At 45.8% G+C, this 24,105-nt stretch overlaps 2 protein-coding genes across 3 annotated transcripts; one reads left to right on the forward strand and one right to left on the reverse strand.

Annotated features, from left to right (window-relative positions):
• Positions 1-1,884: 1,884 nt before the first annotated feature.
• Positions 1,885-13,018, reverse strand: MED29 (mediator complex subunit 29). Of its 2 annotated transcripts, XR_011358710.1 has the most exons (5): positions 12,761-13,018; positions 11,776-11,834; positions 4,099-4,183; positions 2,751-3,045; positions 1,885-2,651 (listed from the first exon to the last, which is right to left on the reverse strand). XR_011358710.1 is itself a non-coding variant. In XM_069943665.1 (4 exons), the coding sequence occupies exons 1-4, from the start codon at positions 12,923-12,925 to the stop codon at positions 2,815-2,817; spliced, it is 540 nt and encodes a 179-aa protein (XP_069799766.1). In that variant the 5' UTR covers positions 12,926-13,015; the 3' UTR covers positions 2,736-2,814. The 2 variants fall into 2 exon arrangements, 1 of the variants encoding a protein (XP_069799766.1); XM_069943665.1 differs by lacking the exon at positions 1,885-2,651 and having other exon boundaries at positions 2,736-3,045; positions 12,761-13,015.
• Positions 12,785-23,883, forward strand: PAF1 (PAF1 homolog, Paf1/RNA polymerase II complex component). The gene is made up of 14 exons (XM_069943664.1): positions 12,785-13,291; positions 14,328-14,357; positions 15,732-15,824; positions 15,898-16,019; positions 16,100-16,166; positions 17,288-17,389; positions 19,107-19,212; positions 19,442-19,510; positions 19,605-19,708; positions 19,800-19,916; positions 20,051-20,179; positions 22,026-22,131; positions 22,296-22,380; positions 23,402-23,883. Exons 1-14 carry the CDS (start codon positions 13,245-13,247, stop codon positions 23,788-23,790), a joined length of 1,566 nt encoding a protein of 521 aa, XP_069799765.1. The 5' UTR covers positions 12,785-13,244; the 3' UTR covers positions 23,791-23,883.
• Positions 23,884-24,105: the final 222 nt, after the last annotated feature.

The following is a 24,105-nucleotide window of genomic DNA, read 5'->3' on the forward strand; positions in this document are numbered from 1 at the left end:
AGATAATTTAAATCCGCCCATAAATCCCACCTGCCTAACACAACAAGAGGTAAAGGGTTTATCCAGCGCTACAAAAACATGGCCCCTCTCTTGTCTCCAGTTCAGGTGTGGTTTGCAATTAAGCTCCATTTACTTCAATGGAACTGAGTTTGAAACCCAATCTGGAGACAAGAGAGGGGGAAATGTGGCCATGTTTTTGTAGCGCTGGATAACCCCTTAAGGCGTCAGGAGCAGTGATTTCCTATGGACATCGGACTCATCTCTTCTCATTTGCATACTGAGCGTGCAGCGATTTCACTGCAGCGGGACTGGCATCGGGAGTGGGAGGTAAGTATCAGGGGCTCTACCAGAGGTATCGGGTGGGATCTGCCCTGGGTACCAGAGTGAAAGGTTCCCTGCATGAAGCTGTTCACATTGCATTATGGCGATACAGTGGTTTATGGATTTTTCCCACAATCCAGTTGGTCCTAGCTGGAAAGTTTGCATTAATGTTCTACGCCTTGGATATTTCCGTTCCGCACAACTCGTCCAGGTGAGTGTATGTTTGCATAGGCCTCATTGGAGTCTAGCTTGGTTCCACTACCATACTGCACTAGAAGGTGCCCCTCTTGTCTTTCTTTTTAGCATCTGAGAATGAAGCACAGACCGGTCAGCATGGGGCATGTAGAATAGTATTTCATGTAAAAGGGTCCGGCTGTAGTTTTCTAGGTACCATAAAAAAAAAAAACTTTTAATCTCATAATTTGGCCCCTATTTCTAGCACAAAGCTGCAATATAGTGTAACATTACACAAGACCTAAAGCAGAAGTGGAAAAAACCCTGATTACAAAACCATTACTTTATTGACACTGACCCCGATCGAGTTCGATAGAATTTCTGCTGTAAAATAGGAGAGAGGATAACAAGCTGATCTGTGGGGGTCTGACCAGAGGGACCGCCACCACAATCTTAAAAAACGGGACAAAATTGTCCTTGAAATGAATCGTGTGCAGCTATTACTCCATCCATTCCTTTTGGGGGCGCTGTACATTGCCAAATTAATCATTCACGCATTTTTAGCAGCTTCTAAGTGCGCCCAACTTATTTCAGCGACAATGAACCTTCTGATGGGCTCTTCACTGTGGTAGAATGACCATAATATACAGGGTTCTAAAAGACACATTACAGAAGATTTATCAAACATGGTGTAAAGTGAAACTGGCTCAGTTGCCCCTAGCAACCAATCAGATTCCACCTTTCATTTTCCAAAGAGTCTGTGAGGAATGAAAGGTGGGATCTGATTGGTTGCTAGGGGCAACTGAGCCAGTTTCACTTTACACCATGTTTGATAAATCTCTCCCATTTTGCATAGACCAAACTATGAAATGACTGTGAACACATCCTAATTGGCCTTCCAAAGAACTGTAACCCCCCGCAGCGATGTATGGTTATTATTGGTTCCTTCCCAAATGCAAAGGCAGCGATGCCAAGATCATCATTGGGGAATGCAGTTCCCATCTATAAATAGGAAGGAAAATGTAAAGAAGCCCAAGAGCTGAAGCTGCCATCAGTTTTATTATACAGAGCGCCATGTAAGTGTACTAAAAGCAATCAAATAACTTGGATTATTTAGTAGTCAGGGTCATACAGTATATATATTATACACACACACACCTATGCAATGCACAATACATTTGTTGACCGTGTCCATTCTCCCTGGGATCGGGTTAGATTGCTGACCTGCCTTCTACTTGAAGAGGATGTTAGAGGCTGTATCTGAGCTGCAATACCAGAGACAGCCAATGGACAAAAGTGGCGCTGTTTGCAGGAAAAATTATCACTAGTAGCATATGTTCTTCTCCAGCAGATCATGTGTTTATTTGCGACACACGAGTGCCCCCCCCACCCCCCCCCCCCATAAATGTAATCCACAGCAAGAAGTGTTCAGCAAGATACAAAAGGAGGATATGTCCAACTAGAAACATTGTAATAATTGTTTTAGGGTCCAGTCCAAATCCGATACAGGTCATCTGTATGACTAGATTTCCCGATTCAGGTTTATAGTCACGTGGTTGACCTTTGGCCATATTAAAGTGTGACAAAAATTAAAGGTTTTGTAAATACATCTTGAGTATTGTGTTATTAAAGTGTAGCTGTAGAGTTAAAAAACTACTGACCTTGGAGGGGCGAAACTACAGGACAATTCCCTAAAACTGAAATTGAAGCGTTGGCGGTGGACGCATTCTGTCCAGAAAGAGGAGCGCTTTCCCAAACACTACGATTCCCTGGGAAAGTCTGGAGTGACTATCCAGGGAGTGTTGAAAAAGCGCTAAAAAAGCGGGACATTTTTTATTAGACAGAAGAAACCCACTCCCCATGCATTCGCCGTGGTTTTCGTAGATTAATACGTATTTTCATTCATCTCTGATTTTCAAATGGGAACAATGGTCGACTTCATTCAAAGCAAACAGGGATCATAAAAAAATAATAGGGAGGAGTCACAGGTCCTGTTGGAAAGCTTAAGCGAGCAATGAGGAAAGCAGACTCTGTGGATGAAACTGGAGTCTGATTGATAAACCATCCTGTCCGAGAGCATTCATACATCACCTGAGGGAGTCTAAACTTATGGAGGAGAGTCCCTCCGAGAAGGTGGGCATCATCCATGGAGAGTGCTGGGATCAGAATGAAGAGATTCAGTCACTAGTAACATGATGTAAAAAAAAAAAAAAAAAAAAAAAAAAAAGGTATAGGTGTCTTGTCACTATTCACACCTTACAGTTTGTCATGGATGTTGCCAGCCCACAGATCCCAGACGATCAGAGTTCTTGGCGAGGGTCACAAGACACCTTGGGTGGTTGGCGTCTTACCCATGATCTTTTTGGAACACTCCAGCAGAGCGTTATGTATGTCTTTAGCACAAGATATCTGAGACTTGATCATGCTCAGGTACTGGGTGTAAGGCAGGCTCTCGGTCTGTACGGCATCTGGTTTGGTAGCTGTGGGCACCAGGGTAGGGGAGTGTTTGGCGCTGTCGTAGCTCTGAGACAGGCACTCATAGGCGAGGCGCTGAGGAAGGGTAAAAGAGAGAGAGAGGTCAGCACACACAGCAAGAGCCCAAATTCCTGTAACCCTAATCTGCCGATCCTTCTCACACCCCCGACTTCCGGAGCTCGCAGCCCACTCCTATGACTCCGCTACCACTGCGGCACCTCCCTTCCCCACCGATGTGAGCAACCAGGAATCCAGAGCATGTCAGCACAGCCCGGCACACAATATTAACTCCAGCTGTTAGGAGAGAGGGCCATGGAGGCCTACGGCTGGATAACGTTTCATACATTTACATTCCTAGGATTCCTCCATAAAACAGCAGCACAAAGACGCACAAAGCAAAGAAAACTCAGACTATAAAAGGGAGATTCTGGTTCTATGTTAACAAATCTTAATCCAATGAAGTAGAATGATGACAATGTTCTGGAACTTTCTATGGCACACAGTGGTTCAATTTCTCATAGTATTTAAAGAGGTACTCCGGGCAGGGGTTATTTTTAGGGTATGGCCGGGGGAAAGGGTGGAAATAGAGGCCGCCGGTCACTTATCCCCCCCCCGGTTCCAGCACCGGATTCCGGTTCACTTTACACCATGTTTGATAAATTTCCCCCATTGTGTTCTACCCACGGTGGCAGTATACAAGACAAAACTGTAAACCCGCTATGCAATGCAAGTCTATGGGATTTCTGGCGGTTCTGTATAACATGATGTTCTGCCGCCATAACGGAATGATAGTTACTCTTAAAAGGAGCACTCCATGTAAAACTGATGTGTTATGACTAAAGTAGCAGTACCATGCATCTAGTCTCAGTTTTGGAGTATTCCTTTAAAAAATTTTTTAGGAGAACTAGAAAAGACACAGTAGTAAACCACTTCTGGTTCTACAAAAATGGTTGTCACTTGCATCCCCTCCTATGACCTTCCTGTCTATCGAGACGCGGTAATGCGACTCATGGGTCTTGCCAGGAGCGAGTGATGGGCAATCATCAGGACAATGGCGGCTGCCATGGGTATTCGCATACAAGCGTATAGGAGTCTGTCATGGCCAGATGCTGCCATCATGATACTTACCAGGCACAGCTCCAGCTGGTCGCACAGGGCATAGAACTCCTCCAGACTCTTATCAAACCTCTGCACGCTGCCATCGCCAATCTTCCTATAAGAGACAAGTGGTCAGATGTGAGCGCTGTGCAGGTGGCATATGGAATAGCAGTACCTGTATACCTGGACCAGTATAATGCAAGCAAGCTCAGATCTAATGGTCCCTTCACCAGTATTCGTGCATCACTTTTGCCACAATTTTTACTATAGAAAAGAAAAAACAAACTATCTAAAATAATCAGACGGCCACCATCGCCCCAAATGCTGAGGCTCCGGCCGCGATCAGTAACATTCTACTGACGCCTCCCGTCAACATTTCTGTTTAATTTCCAGATTACCATTTTACTGATGACTGGAAGGAAACTGTGCACGTGCGCGAAGGATAGCATGTAGAGAAGAGAGAGTGGGGTGAGTGTCAGCTCTGCAGCCCAGCCAACCTCTATCAGCCCATAACACGTGTGGGACGGAGCCCCTTCTCAGGCTGTGTAGGAAAGCCGCTGTTGTAGTTGCGGAATGAGTCAAGAGATGGTAAACATATTAAGTGTCAGACACGATATCTTCATCCTGACGAATAATGAAACTGCGGCTGATTCACCCATCAGTCACTGCCGCCGCCACCGGGGACTCATCACTATTTCACTGGTAATATCAGATGGTAATTATTTGCTGCATTTCTACTCTTCTTTGCCCGTTTCTGGGAAAGCTGGGTGACAACCAGTAAGGCCTTGTTACCACTGCCTGATGTGTTGTCACCCAGTTATACACCGCTATGCTACAAAAACTAGTGACATTCAATGGCCGCCCCGCTGGTTGTCACCAAGCGTTCTCAGAAACACAACTAAGAATGTGAATAGAAAATTTCAATGAACTACTGGTAACTTTCCTATTTGAGATGATGCACAGAAGTTACGGTAACATACAAGATTACAGTAAGGCCTCCTGCACACCACCATATTGTCCTACTGGCAAAAACCTATGCAGACGTATACTGTGGTAAAAGGGTGAAACATAAAGATATAGGGGGAGACTAATCAAACATGGTGTAAAGTGAACCTGGCTCAGTTGCCCCTAGCAACCAATCAGATTCCACCTTTCATTTTCCAAAGAGTCTGTGAGGAAAGAAAAGTGGAATCTGATTGGTTGCCAGGGGCAACTGGCATCCCCACACCGGCGCCAGTCTATGTTACCAGTGGTACATTCACTTTAAACATGAAAGGAAAAAATTAAACCTTTTATAAGCATGTATGCCTTGACAAGATTAAAGGCATGGAAAAAATAATGTGCGCCCTGCATGTGTATACAGTACACATATGTAAACATGCATGTACCATTGGCTTCCTCCCTGTCAGTCATTCTTGTGGCCGCAGCGGTCACAAGAGGTCGCTCTGTCGTGTCTCTGGTTTCGGCGCTCGAGTGATGTCACTGGAGTGCCAATGCCAGGACAAGGGGAGAGCAGCCTCTTGTGACTGCTGAAGTGCGGCCACAAGAGGGGAAGAGAAGAGGAGACGCACAGACCCAGGTGAGTATAAGAGTTTGTTTTTATGTTATATGCTATATGGGAGGGGGAGCACAGGGGGGGCTGTATAACTGAGGAACACACAGCAGGGGTGCTATATACTACTGGGGAGCACAAAGCGGGCGTCTATATACTACTGGAGGAGCACACAGCGGGGGGCTATATACTACTGGGGAGCACACAGCGGGGGTCTATAAACTACTGGGGGAGTGCACAGGGGGGCTATATACTACTGGGGAATGCCCAAGGGGGCTATATACTACTGGGGAGCACACAGCGAGGGTCTATAAACTACTGTGGGAGTGCACAGGGGGGCTATATACTACTGGGGAATGCCCAAGGGGGCTATATACTACTGGGGGAGCGCACAGGGGTCTATATACTACTAAGGGAGCGCACAGGGGGACTATATACTACTGGAGGAGCGCACAGGGGGACTATATACTACTGGAGGAGCGCATAGGGGGACTATATACTATTGGGGGAGCAACAGGGGGCTATATACTAATGGGGGAGTGCACAGGGGGCTATATACTACTGGGGGAGTGCACGGGGGGGGGCTATATACACTACTAAGGGAGCGCACAGGAGGGCTATATACTACTGGGGGAGCATACAGGGGACCTATATACTACTGGGGGAGCGCAACACGTTTACTAATGATGTTCAGCTCGGACCTTCACCTGACAATAGACCCCGGTAAGTGGACCTTCACTAAAAGTTGTTGAGTACCCCTGGTATATGTAGTAACATACCAACATGCCTTAGGTGTAAACATTGCACTACAGTGCAAGCTGACTGACTGCAACATTTACACCACAGTCTTACTACACACACAGGGGTCACCAAGTGTATGTGCTGGTACAGGGAAGGTGACTGAACTGTTCTTATGATCCTATGAGATAGATATGTATCTTGTGGATGCCTGTCCAGGGTATGTTCACACAAGCTGATGATTTTATCAAGGAATATGTTAAAAAAACAAAACAATGGACTTAAAAAGGATCAGCAGGTTAGACGAATCTATTGCGCAGGAGGTGCCGCGGATGAAGGAATGTCTCTTTTCTTCATCCTCTGCACCGTTCCCTTGCTGTTGGTGGTTTACTGCTCGGTCTGGTGAGACTGTTAGGAGCAATGGAGCACCGTTAGGAGCCCTGCCCCGCCCCCGTAGTGTTCAGCCATTCCCTCTAATGATGATCAATGGAACATGCCGGCCAGATTGGTGCTATGGGGACGGGGCAGTGCTCCTAACAGTCTTACTAGACTGAGGAGTAGATCACTAACTCACGTTTACAGTGCCGAGGATGAAGGTAATAGACAGATTTATCTAACCTGCTGCAAGCTCCCCTTTTAGGGTATATTCACACGAACGGGTCGCAGCGACATTCTCGCTGCGAGCCCGGCAGGTCCTGGCAGTTCCCATACACCACATACTTGCTGCGGTCTAAACGACCGCAGCGAGTATGTAATTCTGCCGCCCTTAACCCCTTCTGCTCCCGGCCGGCTCCCCCGCTGTAAGCATACTTTACCTGTCCTCGCTGCACGGGTCCGGCGTCCTGCTCTCCCGTCCAGCCAATCAGTGGCTGCGGCTGGGCAACACACTAATTGGCCGGACGGGAGAGCAGGACGCCGGACCCGTGCAGCGAGGAGAGGTAATGTATGCTTACAGCGGGGGAGCCGGCCGGGAGCAGAAGGGGTTAAGCGCGGCAGAATTACATACTCGCTGCGGTCGTTTAGACCGCAGCAAGTATGTAGTGTATGGGAACTGCCAGGACCTGCCGGGCTCGCAGCGAGAATCTCGCTGCGAGCCCGTTCGTGTGAATATACCCTTAAGAAGTATGAGATGTGAGAATAATGTAGGAGTAGCTGCTTGCATCTTGTGTCAGGTGGCAGACATACCGATTTTAATTCACTGAAGTAATTTCCTAACACTTCCTACATTTCCCATGATGCCTCTGGCTTTATAGGGAGAGGGAGCAGAGTCTGTCCATGTCAGGAACTGTCCAGAGCAGTAGCAAATACTTGTGGAAAACCTTTCCTGCTCTGGACAGTTCCTGACATGGACAGAGGTGGCAGCAGAGAGCACTGTGTCAGACTGGAAAGAATACACCACTTCCTGCAGGACATACAGCAGCTGATAAGTGTGGGAAGACTGGAAATTTTTAAATGAAAGTAAGTTACAAATCTATATGACTTTCTGGTACCAGCTGATTTGAAAACCATTTCTTTTCTCCAGAGTACCCCTTTAATCTTGCCCTATTAATATACTGACAGGGATGGTTTCAGCTGCAACCTCTGTGTTCAATGTTAAAGGACCAAACAGCAGAGATTTCCCAGAAGTCTCCCTGCTCCCTGTAATACAGATGTGGCGTCACTCCTCCGCTCACTCTCCTTGCATCACAAATTGCTCTTTTCTTTAGAAAACTAAACCCGGATTACACAAGAAACTGGGGAGCAGAGATTCCACCTCCTAGGAAGCGGAGTCATCCGTGCCCCGGCTACTTATCTACACCTGGGGGAAAGAAATACATGTTACTCAGAGGCCGACGACGGACGCTCAGAAGATGTGATCACCTGCTGAGTGCGGCAGATAACCAAGATGACAATTAACAACCCAGAAATTAGCAGGAAATTCTAGTTAAAAAAACAACAGCAAAAATGAGAAAACCTATTTTAACCCCTTCATGACCAGGTCTGTAAGGGCCCTTGGTTTTTGCCTCTCAGTTTCAGCAGCCAATATTTAAAGGGGTTATACAGTGAAAATCCCTTTTTCTTTCAAATCAACTGGCTTCAGAAAGTTATATAGATTTGTAATTTACTTCTATTTAAAAATCTCATGTCTTCCCATACTTATCAGCTGCTGTATGTCCTGCAGGAAGGGTTTTCATTTCAGTCTGACATAGTGCTCTCTGCTGCCTCCTCTGTCCATGACAGGAACTGTTTTCTATGGCGATTTGCTGTTGCTCTGGACAGTTCCTGACATGGACAGAGGTGGCAGCAGAGAGCACTGTGTAAGACTGGAAAAAATACACCACTCCCTGCAGGACATACAGCAGCTGAAAAGTATGGGAAGATTTGAGATTTTAAAAAAGACGTAAATCACAAATCTACATAACTTTCTGTATCCAGTTGATTTGAAAGAAAAAGATTTTTGCTGGAGTACCCCTTTAACTATTCTCTTATTGATAAGGCTCTGTAAGGCCTTGTCTTATGGTTTTTTTTTTGTGCAGTCCCAAGGGGGTATATATCTGTATAATTGGTATGCTTTTTACAACTTATTACAAACTAATGGCTACTTGATATGTATAATTCTTTTTTTTATAATTTCTTTTTTTTTTTAACTCTAAGGGCAGGTTCAGACTACGGAATTCTCACGGATAAATTCCGTGGAATTCCGTCGCCTGTATGCGCTCACGGCCACGTGCCTTTCTGTCGGCTCCATTGACGTGACAATTCTTTTGGCGGAATGCGGAATCAGCTGGCCCATAGAATGGCGTCTATGGAGCCGGCGGGAAGGCACGTGGCCGTGAGCGTGTACAGGCGACAGAATTCTGCAGAATTTATTCGCAAGAATTCCTCAGTGTGAACCCACCCTCAATCACCAAATTATGTACTACTTGTGTAGACATTGCCCATAGACTGCATCTATCTGTATCTGTGGTCGACTACGCTTTTGTTTACTTTGTAAAAAACGATAACGCATAAAGATTTATCAAGCATGGTGTAAAGTAAAACTGGCTCAGTCGCCCCTAGCAACCAATCAGATTCCACCTTTCATTTTCCAAAGAGTCTGTGAGGAATGAAAAGTGGAATCTGATTGGTTGCTAGGGGCAACTGAGCCAGTTTTACTGTACACCATGTTTGATAAAACTCCCCCATGAGGCACACTTTGGCATACGTTGTGCTATACAAGAGAATGGATACGTTGTACTGTACGGCTACATCTTTTTAGGAGTATTTTACTTCATGTCTATATATTATATATATGCCCCTGCCCAAAAAGTTGTACATTTTTGTACAATTGAGTACTGCACAAATTTCCCATGAACCTAATAAAAAAATCATAACTGCCCCCCCCCCATAATGAGGTCACACTGAGGTCTTGCGGTGTGATCGGGAATCACTGTAGTCCTAGCTTAAACAGGCCATCTGAGATGAGGGTATAACAGGCAGACTGGTAGAGGTCTGACCAAGGGCCCCCCTCTATCTATCCTGAGAATGGGGACGGAATTATGCTTAGAATGAACGCCCCAGACTGCCCATCTATTCAATGTCTATAGGGGTCACCGATCATTTCCGGCACAGTCCACGCTGTTCCCAGGATCGGCTGGGGTCCCAGTGGTCGGTCGTTTACATTTTTTTTTTTTTTTTTTTTTTTGCAGAAATCAATAGTCCAGGCGATTTTAAGAAACTTTGTATTTGGGTTTATTAGGCAAATATGCCATTATCTGCATTCAAAAAGACTTTCCCCAGGTCCCCCCCCCCCCCCTCTCTCTCATTCACTGCTCATTATCAGGAAATCTCGACTCTTTCACATCAGTCGAGCCCTGTGTAATCTATGGAGGGGGGAGGAGGGAGATTAGTCGCCAGCAGAGAACAAAGGATTACCCCCCCCCCCCCCCCCCGATCCACACAGAGAGGAGATGCATATCCTCCTGTGCTGCGGCGTGTCCCCATTCTGTCTCTTCTCCCGCCACTGCTGTACGGGAGAAGAGACAGAGCGGGGACACGCCGCAGCACAGGAGGATATGCATCTCCTCTGTGTGCTGATCGGGGGGCACCCGGTGAAAGGGGGTGTGCTGGGGTAAGCTATGGGGTCCTGGGGGGGGGGGGGTCACAGTAGTGCTGCTGCCCCCCCTCCCCCCCACGTCAGCAGACCTCAGACCTGTGACACCCCCCCCCCCCCCCCCCCCCCCCCCCAAGGACTCCATAGCTCACCCCTTTCAGAGGCGGGAGCCTCACCACAAGTGCCAACATCCCCATACTATGTGCAGTGAAAGGGGCTGCTGGCACTTGTGATACAGTTATTCTTACTATGTAATTTCTCCATACACTGCGCCCCCTGCTGAACGCCTCATAGGAATTGCACCCAGCCCTGCTCTGATTCGTGATGTCACCGATTTTTTTAGGAAAATTGAATTCTGCCTGATCTACTAAATTGAGGGAAATAGCACTTTATGTGCATTTCCTAGAATTAGTGTATATTAGAAATTTGTCTAACTTTCCTTATGTGATAACATATTAAAAAATACATTTTGCCCGGAGTTGTCCTTTAATGTGGTATCCGGTGTCAGTGACAGCAGATGGGGTTACACTGTACTATGACGCTGGTGTGACCCACATTTCCTCTCTATATTTGACAATTCAGCTTCTTATTTTCCTATAAGAATGGAATTTTCCTTTCCTCGCGGTCACAAGATCCCCTCAAGATGAAGATATGCGACGGCCGGGCTGACCAAACCCTTCCATTAGCTAGACCTGGTCCCTTTAAAAGCTTGATAAAGCAACCCAGCCTGTGATGTTTACTGAGCGTCTGTTCACACAGATCAGGTTACTACTAACATTTAACAACTTCTTTGGTCTGCAGCGCCATCTAATGGAACCTTCCCATGAAGACAGCTCTAACCATATTTTCACGATATGAATGCGGAATTACCATGTGTTACTAGGAGTTGTGTCAGCAGGTGGTGAGCTCCCCCTAGTGGCAGCCACAATGTTAGAATTGCACCTTATGGCTACGCTCTGCTAGAAATTGTATTCCCTTATATTTATGTAAGCAAATTATATCTTCTCCAGTTGTCACAACTCCTTTAAGTTTTTCTTAAAGGGTTTCTTAGGATAAAAGAATTGATAGACTTAAGACCGCAAAGATTTGAGCTACGTCTGACTGTTAGGGGTCGCCAGGAATCAAACCCCCACCAATTACATAATGATGGCGGCTCCAGTCTGTACAGGCTGGATAACCCCCTACCCAACACCGTAGTTGGTGTCATTGAGCAAAGGGCTCTAGCAGACTCACAGTGCCTATGCCAATGAATGGTTGCGAGTCCTCCAGGATAAAGGACGCTCTTTACAACTGCTGATCACATGACACTACTGATCACTGGGCTCCGATGGGTTTTAATACTTACTGTCCATTATCAATATTGGTGTTCTGGGCCAGATTCAGAGCTGCAATTTTCATGAGATTCTGTAAAAAAATAAAATAAAATATATAATATAATAAATGGACTTTTTTATTGATGGTCTATACTCAGGATGACTAATTAGGGTCCAACACTCATCACCCCTAATGTATTCTTTCCAGTCTAGAGTGTAGGAGAGGTTTTCTATGGGGATTTGTTACTGTTCTGGATAGTTCCTGACATGGACAGAGGTGGCAGCAGAGAGCACTGTGACAGACTGGAGAGAATACACCACTTCCTGCAGGACATACAGCAGCTGATAAGTACTGGAAGACTGGAGATGTTTTTTTTTTTAAATAAAAGTAAATTACAAATCTCTGGCAACAGCTGATTCAAAATATTGTTTTTTCTGAACTTCCCCTTTAAGGACTAAAAGTGGAAAGCCCCTTTAAGGGAACTATCACTAGAGTCTCTGTTCTAGAACATTTTCCTAGAATTATTACTATGGAAAACTGCGACCGTGGTCTGAACACAAAGTTTCCATGTAGTCAAGTTTCGGTGACTACGTCATGTGCTCCATGATATTACAACAGCCAGAAGCCCAAAAACATGGAAATCAGGAGAAACAGTTGTCCATAGCAACCATAGCGGTCATCCAATGAGGATACTGCTTTCATTTTGAAGCTGCCTCGGGAAAAGAAGTACTGAGAGCTGATTGGTTGTAATGGGAAACACCACATTTACCATTTTGATAACAACCAATCAGATCACGGCTTCCAACTTTCATTCATCCAATAAGAACACCGCTTTCACTTTCAAGCCACCTGAGCAAAAGTGATGCTGCGCCCTGATTGGTTGCTATGGACAACATCGGATTTCTCATCACTGTGCTGTTTCTCATAGCAACCAATAGGATTACAGCTTGTTTTTAAAGAAGTGAGCTGATTGGCTGCCCTGAGTATCCCCCCTAGTCCCTGCACCAGTCCATTACCTGCAGGCTTTCCTTCAGCTGCGGGATAAGCATCCGGTATCTCTGGACCGGATCGAAATCCTGTTGTTGCTGGGCGAGCCCAAGCCCGGGGCCAAGTTGAGGCCCAGGGGCCCCGCTAGCCCCGGGATTTTGAGGTCCTAGTGGCTGATTCATGGACGCCGCCATTAGGGAACCACGGTTCCGTACACTCACAATGCCAGCAACTGATAGGATGTTCGCGCTGTCAATCAAACAGCTCAGCCACTAGCCAAAAGTCACGCCCTTATTTACATAGCCCCTCCCTTCCCGTACCAGGCTATTCTATACACTACAATAGAGTACGCGCTTCTTCCCAAACTACATATCCCGTCATGCTCCTGGGTTAGGGGCCATTTGGGGCTGCCTTTGGCGTTTGCCTGATCTAAATAGAGACAGGGGGCGGAGCCAGCGAGGACCCCAGATCCGGGAGTAGTGCACGGTTGGTGGCTCCGTGCCGTAACACAACATGGCGCCGACTATACAGACGCAGGCCCAGCGGGAGGAGGGCCACCGGTGAGTAGTCACCCCGGGATAGGATACTCTATGGCTAGCTGTCCTGTACGCCCTCTCCGCCGGGCGTCTATTGATCCAACGTCCAATATACAGGAAATTCTGACAATCTGACACGAGATCAGAGTAACCGTGTGCCCGATTATCAGATTTTCGCTCTTAAAGGTGTAGTTAATCAATAACTGTTTTCTTTTAAATGAACTGATGCCAGAAAGTACCAGAGATTTGTAATTTACTTCTATTAAAAAATCTCCAGTCTTCCATTACTTATCAGCTGCTGTATGTCCTGCAGGAAGTGGTGTATTCTTTCCAGTCTGGAGAGCAAGAGAGGTTTTCTATGGGGACAGTTCCTGACATGGACTGAGGTGGCAGCAGAGACCGCTGTGTCAGACTGGAAAGAATACACCTCTTCCTGCAGGACATACAGCAGCTGATGAGTACTGGAAGACTTGAGATTTTTTTTTTAATAGAAGTGAATTACAAATCTATATAACTTTCTGACACCAGCGAAAATCTTTTTCTTTCAAATCAACTGGTGTCAAAGTTATATAGATTTGTCATTTACTTCTATTAAAAAAATCTCAAGTCTTCCAGTACTTATCAGCTGCTGTATGTCCTGCAGGAAGTGGTGTATTCTTTCCAGTCTGGCGAGCAGGAGAGTTTTTCTATGGGAATTTTCTACTGCTCAGGACAGTTCCTGACATGGACAGAGGTGGCAGCAGAGAGCACTGTGTCAGACTGGAAAGAATACACCACTTCCTGCAGGACATACAGCAGCTGATAAGTACTGGAAGATTTGAGTTTTTTTTTTTTTTTTTTAATAGAAGTGAATTACAAATCTATATGACCTTCTGACACCAGTTGATTTAAAAGAAAAAGATTGTCACTGGACAACCCCTTTAATTCCACCAGGCAGGCCGTCAGGGCCTGCTGGGAGTTGTAGTTCCACCAATAGGGATGAGTTAGTGATCAGTTCTACATACAGAGCAGTTTGCGGCTTGTTTCCCATTGTCTTATGTTGTCGCTTTCTGTCTTCCAGGTCGAATGCCCATCGCACGGTTCCTGAGCGGTGAGTATAGCATCATTCTACATCATAGCGGCCTCATAGGCAGCGGAGGAGCCTTACAGACACCTTATATCACACATGTCAAACTCAGGCCCTCCAGCTGTTACAAAACTACAATTCCCATCATGCCTGGACAGCCAAAGCTTTAGCTTTGGCTGTCTAGGCATGATGGGAATTGTAGTTTTGTAACAGCTGGAGGGCCTGAGTTTGACACCCCTTCTTTATACTGTTGTATCCGATCATTACAACACCTAAGGCAGGGGTAGGGATCCTTGGCTCTCCAGCTGTTGCACCACTACCACTCCCATCATGCCTGGACAACCAAAGCATCATGGGAGTTGTAGTTTTGCAACAGCTGGAGAGCCGAGGTTTCCTACCCCTGATCTAAAAGCACACAGCAACATCATGGCTTGTCTCCCATGTGTAACCTGGCTATGCTGTACCTTGTAGTGTCACCTAAAGGCCCCTGTGACCCCATAACTATATCACAGAGACTTGTTAGGAGAATGAGCGGGGAGAAGCATGTGGTAGATCGCTTCCAGCTGTCATTCATCTACATCCAGCGGTCCCATAGACTTACAATAGAAATCACAGGGAGGGGTTCTGACTGTGCAAGTAGTTTGACGCATCAAAAGTTTTTTTGTTAGTTTTTTTTTATGAACGTTTCTATTTAAAGGGGTACTCTGGTGAAAATCTTTTTTTTTAAGTCAGCTGGTTTCAGAAAGTTATAAAGATTTGTGATTTACTTGTATTTAAAAAATCTCCAGTCTTCCAGTACTTAGCTGCTGTATGTCCTGCAGGAAGTGCTGTAGTCTTTCCAGTCTGACACAGTGCTCTCTGCTGCCACCTCTGTCCATGTCAAGAACTGTCCAGAGCAGGAGAGGTTTTCTATGGAGATTTATTACTGCTCTGGACAGTTCCTGACATGGACAGAGGTGGCAGCAGAGAGCACTGTGTCAGACTGGAGAGAATACACCACTTCCTGCAGGACATACATCAGCTTATAAGTACTGGAAGACTGAGCATTTTTAAAAAGAAGTAAATTACAAATCTATAAAACTTTCTGACACCAGTTGATTTGAAAGAAAAAGATTTTTGCCGGAGTTCCCCTTTAAGCATTGCCTAAGGCCCCCCCCCATCACATTACAGGAGTCCCCCAATGCCCCCCTTTCTTCATCTAACCTAAGACCCTCAGCACTGCCTTTGACCCCCTTTGCCTCAGGTCCCTAATGTAGCTGATCCCACTTCACCTATAGGAAACGAATGGAGTGCAGATATGTCCCTATTCTCAGGATTGGTGGAGGTCCCGGCGGTCAGACCCCCAGTGATCAGCTGGTTATCTTCTTCTCCTGACCTTCTCGCTGTCTGTTCCCGCAGGTCTGGAGTGGTCTGCCGAGTGAAGTATTGTAACAGTCTTCCAGATATTCCCTTTGATCCCAAATTCATCACTTACCCCTTTGACCAGAACAGGTAAGTACGGGTGATGTTGGGCACTTTGGGTAATGGTCGTCTTCTCTCCTCTCACCACTTCTTTGTCTCTTAGGTTTGTACAGTATAAAGCCACCTCCTTGGAGAAGCAGCACAAACACGACCTCCTGACGGAGCCGGACCTGGGGGTCACCATCGACCTCATCAACCCTGATACTTACCGTATAGACGCAAATGGTGAGACTGGGAGCAGCACTGCTGGAGTCTCATGGGGGCGGTCGGGTGATAGACTAATATAATGTCTTCTCTGATTTCAGGTCTTCTGGATATCGCCGATGAGAAACTTCTCGAGGAGGAAATTCAGGCCCCCAGCAGCTCCAAGAGGTAAGTACTGCAGCTAGTGGTGATATATAGGTCATTCCCATGTTTTATCCGGTGTACTCCATCTCTAGGCTAGGGAACCTTGGCTCTCCAGCTGTTGCTGAAGGAGATCCTGGAGGGGCAAGCCTGTGCTGCAGAGGCACAGGGAGAGGGGGATAGTGTTTATTATGTTCCCCTGGCTCCTGCTGGCGGACTTTTTTTTTTTTTTTAATTACCGGACTTCTCCTTTAACTGGTTTCCCGTTCACCATCCACATTAACAGCAGTAGCCGGAATCATAAACAGAAATTGTGTCATCAGAATCACAGTTGGGCCAGTAACTTCAATGGCTCAATGTAGAAGTAAGACAATAACAATTGGCTTTCGCACTTCTAGGGTATGTGCACGCTGAGCAATACTCGAGGAATTGTAGCTAAAAAGATTTCTGGTTAAAATTCCTCGCCTATTCTGCTCTGGCAGAATTGGAGCAGAATTTAAGCGGAATGCAAGCGGATTTCAAGTAGAATTTCAAGCGGAATTTCAAGCCCCTTGACTTCTATAGGATTCCTCTAGCGGAATCCGCCCAAAGAATTGACATGTCAATTCTTTGGCCGGAAACTTGGAATTCCGGACGGAAATTTACTCTGTGTGCACGGGCAGTCGGAAATCCCATTATTCTCTATGGAAAGGAGCAATGTTACATTTACACGTGTGGATTCCGCCCTCTTTTAATGGCGGAATTCCACTAGAATTGCTCAGTGGGCATATACCCTAAGGGCCATTCTCAAGGAATTGAAGCAGAAAGTTTTCAGGCAGAATTTAAGCCCCCCATTGACTTCTATAGGATTCCTCTAGCAGATATACAGCAGAAAATTCTGCTCGGAAATTCTGCAATGTGAACAACAGAGCAGAAAACCCATTGAACACAATGGGACTTTGCTCTGCACATATTTTACGGGAGGAATTTCAAGCCTCTTCCTTTTCCTCAGTGTGCATATACCCCTAATGTAGAGTCAGGGGCCTGTTTCCTATTTGAACAGTAAACGTAGAGTCCCTATTCATCCTACTGTTCCATCCCTTTAAATTTAGAAGATTTCCCAGTGGAACAATACTCCTTTCCATGTTAACCCTGTGTTGTTCTCGCAGATCTCAGCAGCATGCTAAAGTGGTCCCCTGGATGAGGAAGACTGAGTATATCTCCACAGAGTTCAACAGATACGGTGTCTCCAATGAGAAGCCTGAAGTCAAGTAAGTGACACGGGATATGTTGTGTGTCGGTCCTCCGTCTGTACATCTGCTGTCGCGATGGCAGCTCAGCTAGTGCAAAACCACGATGAGAGTTCATGGTAAACTCATGCGGTTTTGTTCAAAGACATTGGTCGCTACGCTCACCATAAAACGAGTGGATGCTGTGTGTAATTGTGAAGGAATTGACGTATGTACTGTCCGATTGTAAAGCGTTTGGCCCACTGACTCCATTTATTACGTATCCTAAGAGGATCACAAATGTTTGCTTCTTGGAAGTCCACTTGCCAAGACTGCTACTGATCAGGAGAACTGAGGGTCCCCAAGGGCTGCATGATCATCGAGCTGTGTAATAGGCTCAGGAAGCAAGTTTACATAAAAAAGTGGGCCATGTAATACAGCCCTTAAAGCGACTCTATACCCCAAATCTGCCCCTCCCCCCCAAACTGCTTGTACCTTCGGATAGCTGCTTTTAATCCGAGATCTGTCCTGGGGTCTGTTCGGCAGATGATGCAGTTATTGTCCTAAAAACAACTTTTAAACTTGCAGCGCTGTGTCAAATTGGTGTGGCCTAGAGTGTGTATGCCCTAGGATAGCAACACCCCTCCGTCCCTCCTCCCCATTAGGAATGCCCCTGGAACATTTTCTCCTATTCCTCACCTGTGTGAACACTGCACATGAGCTGGATCGTTAAGGCACCTGTGTAGTGTTCTGACGTGTGGCGATGAATAGGGAAAATGGTAAAGAGGGCATTCCTAATGGGGAGGAGGGGCTTCGCAATCCTAGGGCACACACACTCTAGGCCACGCCAATTGGACACAGGGCTGCAAGTTTAAAAGTTGTTTTTAGGACAATAACTGCATCACCTGCCAAATGGACCCCAGGACAGATCTTGGATTAAAAACAGCTATAAGAAGGTACAAGCGGTTTTGGGGGGTAAGATTGTGGGTACAGAGTCGCTTTAAAGTGTGACCACTGCTCTGTTATCGGCTGTGGGCATTGTTAGCTATAGTGTTGATGGTGCTCACACAGTGGAATGCTTTTTTCTTATTCAGAGGGGTTTTATCATGTGCATGCTCAATAAATGCTATTAGTAGGCCAGTCCTTTTGAAGGGGTACTCCGGCGGAAATCTTTCTGTCAAATCAGCTGATATCAGAATTTATATAGATTTGCAATTTTAATTCTATTTAAAAATCTCAAGTCTTCCCATACTTATCAACTGCTTTATGTCCTGCAGGAAGTGGTGTACTCTTTCCATTCTGACATAGTACTCTCTACTGCCACCTCTGTCCATGTCAGGAACTGTCCAGAGCAGGAAAAGTTTTCCATGGGCATTTGTTACTGCTCTGGACAGTTCCTGACATGGACAGAGGTGGGAGCAGAGAACACTGTGTCAGAGTGGAAAGAATACACCACTTCCTGCAGGACATACAGCAGCTGATAAGTATGGGAAGACTTGAGATTTTTAAATGGAAGTAAATTACAAATCTATATAATTTTGTGAAACCAGTTATTTGAAAGAAAAGGAGTACCCCTTTAACACTGTAATAATGTATCCCCCCACCATCGTTCCCTTCTATTTGCCCCTGACAGTATTCTTTTATAGCCATCAGAACATGTAATGCTACTAACATCCTCGCTCTCTGGTTTTGGGCACCATCTTGCGGGGTTTGATAGTGATCGGCTTTTCTTACATGCATGCTGTGTTGTTGTACTCAGGATCGGAGTTTCTGTCAAGCAGCAGTTCACAGAGGAGGACATCTACAAGGACAGGGACAGCCAGATCTCTGCTATCGAGAAAACCTTTGAAGATGCTCAGAAACCTGTAAGTGCAAAGCAGAATTACACAACAGGGGTGTACAACTCCTGGCCTTCCAGCTGTTGCAAAACTACAATTCCCATCATGCCTGGACAGCCGAAGCTTTAGCTTCGGCTGTCCAGGCATGATGGGAATTGTAGTTTTGCAGCAGCTGGACGGCCAGAAGTTTGTCATAAGATGATCCTGAAGGCTCTCTACACTATGTCCATATTAACTCTTCATTTCCTTCCTTCAGATTAGTCAACATTACAGCAAGCCACGTGTCACCCCTGTGGAGGTCATGCCAGTCTTCCCTGACTTCAAGGTATGGAGATGTTTGGTTTGGTACTCTCAGTATTCCCCCCGTTTTCCCCCCGTTCATCGTGAACCTGTCACTCATGCTTTCTCCCTGTTTCCAGATGTGGATCAATCCCTGCGCTCAGGTCATCTTTGACTCTGATCCTGCTCCTAAAGAAACAACGGGCTCGGCGGCTCTGGAGATGATGTCACAGGCCATGATCAGGTGAAGACATCTCCCCATATAATGCAGCAGATGTCTATGGCTGCCGGTAAGAAGATTGTGAGACCATTCATGTATCTATCTCTGTCCATAGGGGTATGATGGATGAGGAAGGGAACCAGTTTGTGGCCTACTTTCTTCCAAGTGACGACACCATGCGGAAGAGGAAGAGAGACCAGGAGGAGGGTCTGGACTACATGGCGGAGGATATGTAAGTGATGAGAGGCTGATCACTGCCAGCCTCCATGTATTACACTGATAATCTTCTCCTCCCGGTCCTTGTTTGGAGGAATTGTCTACTTTATGGTTAGAGCTCCTGTTAAGCAGATAACATTCTCTCTACAGATATGATTACAAGATCGCCAGAGAGTACAACTGGAACGTCAAAAACAAAGCCAGCAAAGGATACGAGGAGAACTACTTCTTCATCTTCCGTGAAGGTGACGGCGTCTACTACAATGAGCTGGAGACCAGGTGCGGGACATTTGTGGTTTTTTTTGTTTTGTTTTTTTTCCTTGCTCGTCTGATCCGTTTTAGTAGCTAGTTGTAGAGATGAGGGAACCTCTTCCGATCCCAAGCGCTCTGCATTTGACTACCGATGGCTGAAGAAGTTGGACGCAGCCCTAAGGCTTCCTGGAAAAAATGGATATATAACCTATGGCCATAGGCTGTATCCATTTTTTTTTTTTTAGGTCTCCCTAGGGCTGCATCCATTTTTTTTTTCAGCAACAGAACGCTTGTATCGGATAAACCCGAGCATGCTTGAGGTTCACTCACCTCTACTAAGGAATAACTTTTGGACAATCATTGCCTAAAATTCAGCTTTTCTTTTCCTCAGTCATTCCTCCTAGAAATGTATAACTAGATAACTGGGTGTCCTCTGAGGGTTTTATCCCTACACAGTGGTCAACAAGATAAATAGGAGAAATAAGCCACCACCAGTACAGTCTGGCTGCGGCCTACGCCTCTACTTCCCATAGAGCACACAGTGTATGTGGAGGGTGAAGGAGAGATGTGATGTTTGATAGGTCACTGACCACCACTAGACTGTGCTGGGGCAAACCCCCCTACCTGGTTACACCTATTATAGATAAAAGAGAAAAAGTACAATGCAGAGTCCTATGGCTTTGTTCATGCTGCATTTTTTTTTCTTACCATTTTACTGTTTCTGTACATTTTATTTTATTCTACAGAAAAATGTGGTCAACTACTCTGAAAAAACTGATCTGTTTCCGTATTTTTATATATTTTTTTTTTATGTAATATAGGTCAATAGGAAATGGATCCTGCAGTATGGCCTACAACAGCATCCACTTTTACTACTTCCATTTTAAGGCCTGTCCCCCCCCCCCCCCCCCTTTCCCCCTTTTAATATATAGGACTTAATGGAAACAATAATGCAGGGTGAATCCGCTCCAAAGTGAAGATGCTCCAGATTTATTTTTTGATGAATATAAAATGTATGTAGTAAATTGGAAAAAGAGAGGTCCGCTATAATGGTGCAGGATGTGAGCGCCAGTACAGAGTCGCAGATATTTGCATCAAAAGGATTGTCCGGTGTTAGCAGCAGTGTATTAAAAGTTGCTTGTTATGTAGGATACAATAAAGAGCTTGTTGTTATCCCTCCGAACCCCTGGTGTCCTGTTGCGGTGTCACTGGTGTCCCCGGCTGACTGCTGCGTCCCCATTTCAGAGACTAACTCATTTTGGGCAATGCAGTCAGCAGGGGACACCAGGGGAGCATGGAAGGATAAGAATAAGCTCTTTATTATTTTCTACATAACAGCAGCAAGATATTACAAGTTGTCTAATGCCGGACAATCCTGTGTAATTGCTTATTCTTGGAAATCATTCACCAGGATGGAAATAATGGGTTACGCGGCTCTATAATCATAACTGTACAGCTCCTTTAGGTTATAGTTTCTACCACAGACCATGATAACAGTCAGAGCTCTGGTCCTCTCACATGGTAGAAAGTATATGCTGATACATACCAGCGAACCACAGCTCCTCCATATAAGCACCAAAGACTCTGGAATAAGCAGACACTCCTCTGACAGCTAATCTCCCAGAGAACAAAAGGATCGGGCATGTTGAATTTCACCATGGCTGCCCCTGTATTCCCTTGACATCTCCTGTTGCAGGAGAGCCCATATACATTAGATGGTCTGAAATCGGAAGCGCTTCAATGTGTATGGCCAACTTCAGGTTTAATCCCCTTTATCTGTTGTTGAGTCTTCATGGCTCAGGTATTGGTATGTGTGACATCTTTGATTGCGGACTGTAACTATAATCCCCGGAGGTGTCTTCCTTTTTTACAGAGTGCGTCTCAGCAAGAGGAGGGTGAAGGCCGGCGTCCAGTCTGGAACAAATGCTGTGCTGGTGGTGAAACACAGAGACATGAATGAGAAGGAGCTGGAGGCTCAGGTATGCATGAGGCTGGAAAGAAAACTACAACTCCCAGCATGCATCAATACCCATAGACTGTTCAGGTCATGCTAGGAGTTGTAGATTTGGCACAGATTACAGACCACTGCTGTAGAAAACTGATAAAATAATTGTATAACTCTGGGGCTGTGATTGTCTTGCAGGAAGCCCGGCGAGCTCAGCTGGAGAACCATGAGCCTGAGGAGGAAGAGGAGGAGATTGAGGTGGATCATGAAAATCAAGGATCCGGTAAGCTATAACCCAACACAACCCTCTTTTCTCCGGTCTGGCATTTGTATTGACTAGTCTTATCATAGCTTTCTATATTACCTTTTATCCTCCTTGTATTGAGCTGACCATAAAGATGTGAATACTGTATGCTGTCAGCTGTTTGGTTCAGCCAGGCATGTTTCAGAAGGGGTGGAGAGATGAGCAGCAGTCTAAGGGCCCTATTCCACCGGACGATTATCGTTCAGATTATCGTTAAATCATTTGAATCTAAACGATCGTTCGTTTGAATAGCAGTTAACGACTAATGACCGAACGAGAAATTGTTGAACGTTTAATAAGACCTAGACCTATTTTTATCGTTGCTCGTTCGCATTGAATAAGAAGTTGTTTGGTCGTTCGCAGTAGTGACGACCACAATAGCGACGACAAGACGACCGCAAGAACCATCATAAGTAACGATTATCTTTCCATGTAAATGGGTGAACGATTTCAAGTCTTTCGTAATAGCGGTCGTTTGGATCGTTTATCGTTAACGATTATGCAAACGATACAATGTACAGTATGACCGCTGGCTGTACTTTACATTGTGTGAATAGCTGCTGTTCGGCAAACTGCATCCGGAAATAATAGGCATGTTTATTATTTTAATGTCCATTCTGAAGATCGGATATTAAAATACTGAAGTGGGAACACAGCGTGCGGCATTGCATTAAATTCAATGCAATGATGCTGAAAAGAACACTAATTTCATTGCGATCAGCGTCCGTTCTTTGAAAAAAAAAACTAAAACATGTGAACATAGCCTTGGCTATGTTCACACTGTAAAAACAAAGGCCGTATTCAGAAATAACGGCTGTTGTGTGAACATTGCCTAATGCTGGATATCTCTGACACTGCAGCTTGTTGGAGTTTGCTGAATGTGCCTTGCAGTTAGAGCTTGTTGCCACAAGAGGGCGATATAGGTCAGCACATCCTAGGTAAAGCTGCAGAGCTGCCCTCAAACATGACTTGACTGGATATTTGCTTCACCTTTTCACAGATGCAGAAGATGGAGACAAGGGCAGTGAGAGCGAGAAGGAGGGAAGCGCCGGTGAGGCTTCCGGCAGCGAAAGTGAGCGGGAAGATGCACAAGAGGAGAAAGATGAAGAAGAGGATAAGGAGAGCAGCGAGGAGGACAGAGCTGCTCGAGATAAGGAGGAGATCTTTGGTAGCGATGATGATGATAGTGATGACGATGCACAGAATGAGAGCGGCGGTGAGGCAGAGGACAGCGGCAGTGAGGAGGAGGAAGAGGAGAAACCCAGAAGGAGCCGGAGCCGCAGCGCCAGCAGTAGTCCATTCGGGAGTGACCGCTCCCAGCAGGATAATGAAGAACAGAGCGGCAGCGAGCAGGGCTCCGCATCTAGTGACGGTAGTGACAGTGACTGAGCCCCCACATGACGGGGAGCCGCCGCCGCGTTGTACATATTTGTTTGTATTATACTTTTAGTTGAATAAAATTTTTCCAGGAGTTTGGGTTGAGCCCAGTGGTTGTGTATGTATATATGTGTATATATGTATGTATGGGGGCTGAGGATGATGAGGTCCTGTCCTATCGGTGATCTCCTAGGTTCCTCCATCACTTTGCTGCATAGAACTGGGTGTAAAGGGAGAGAGGAATAATCCTCAGCTTACAGGTCTTGGTATCAATGGAAGGATCCTCAGATACATTGGTGTACATGGCTGTGCATTAGGCGTAATATA

Source organism: Dendropsophus ebraccatus, chromosome 10, assembly GCF_027789765.1.
Source record: "Dendropsophus ebraccatus isolate aDenEbr1 chromosome 10, aDenEbr1.pat, whole genome shotgun sequence".
Classification (NCBI taxonomy): Eukaryota; Metazoa; Chordata; class Amphibia; order Anura; family Hylidae; genus Dendropsophus; species Dendropsophus ebraccatus.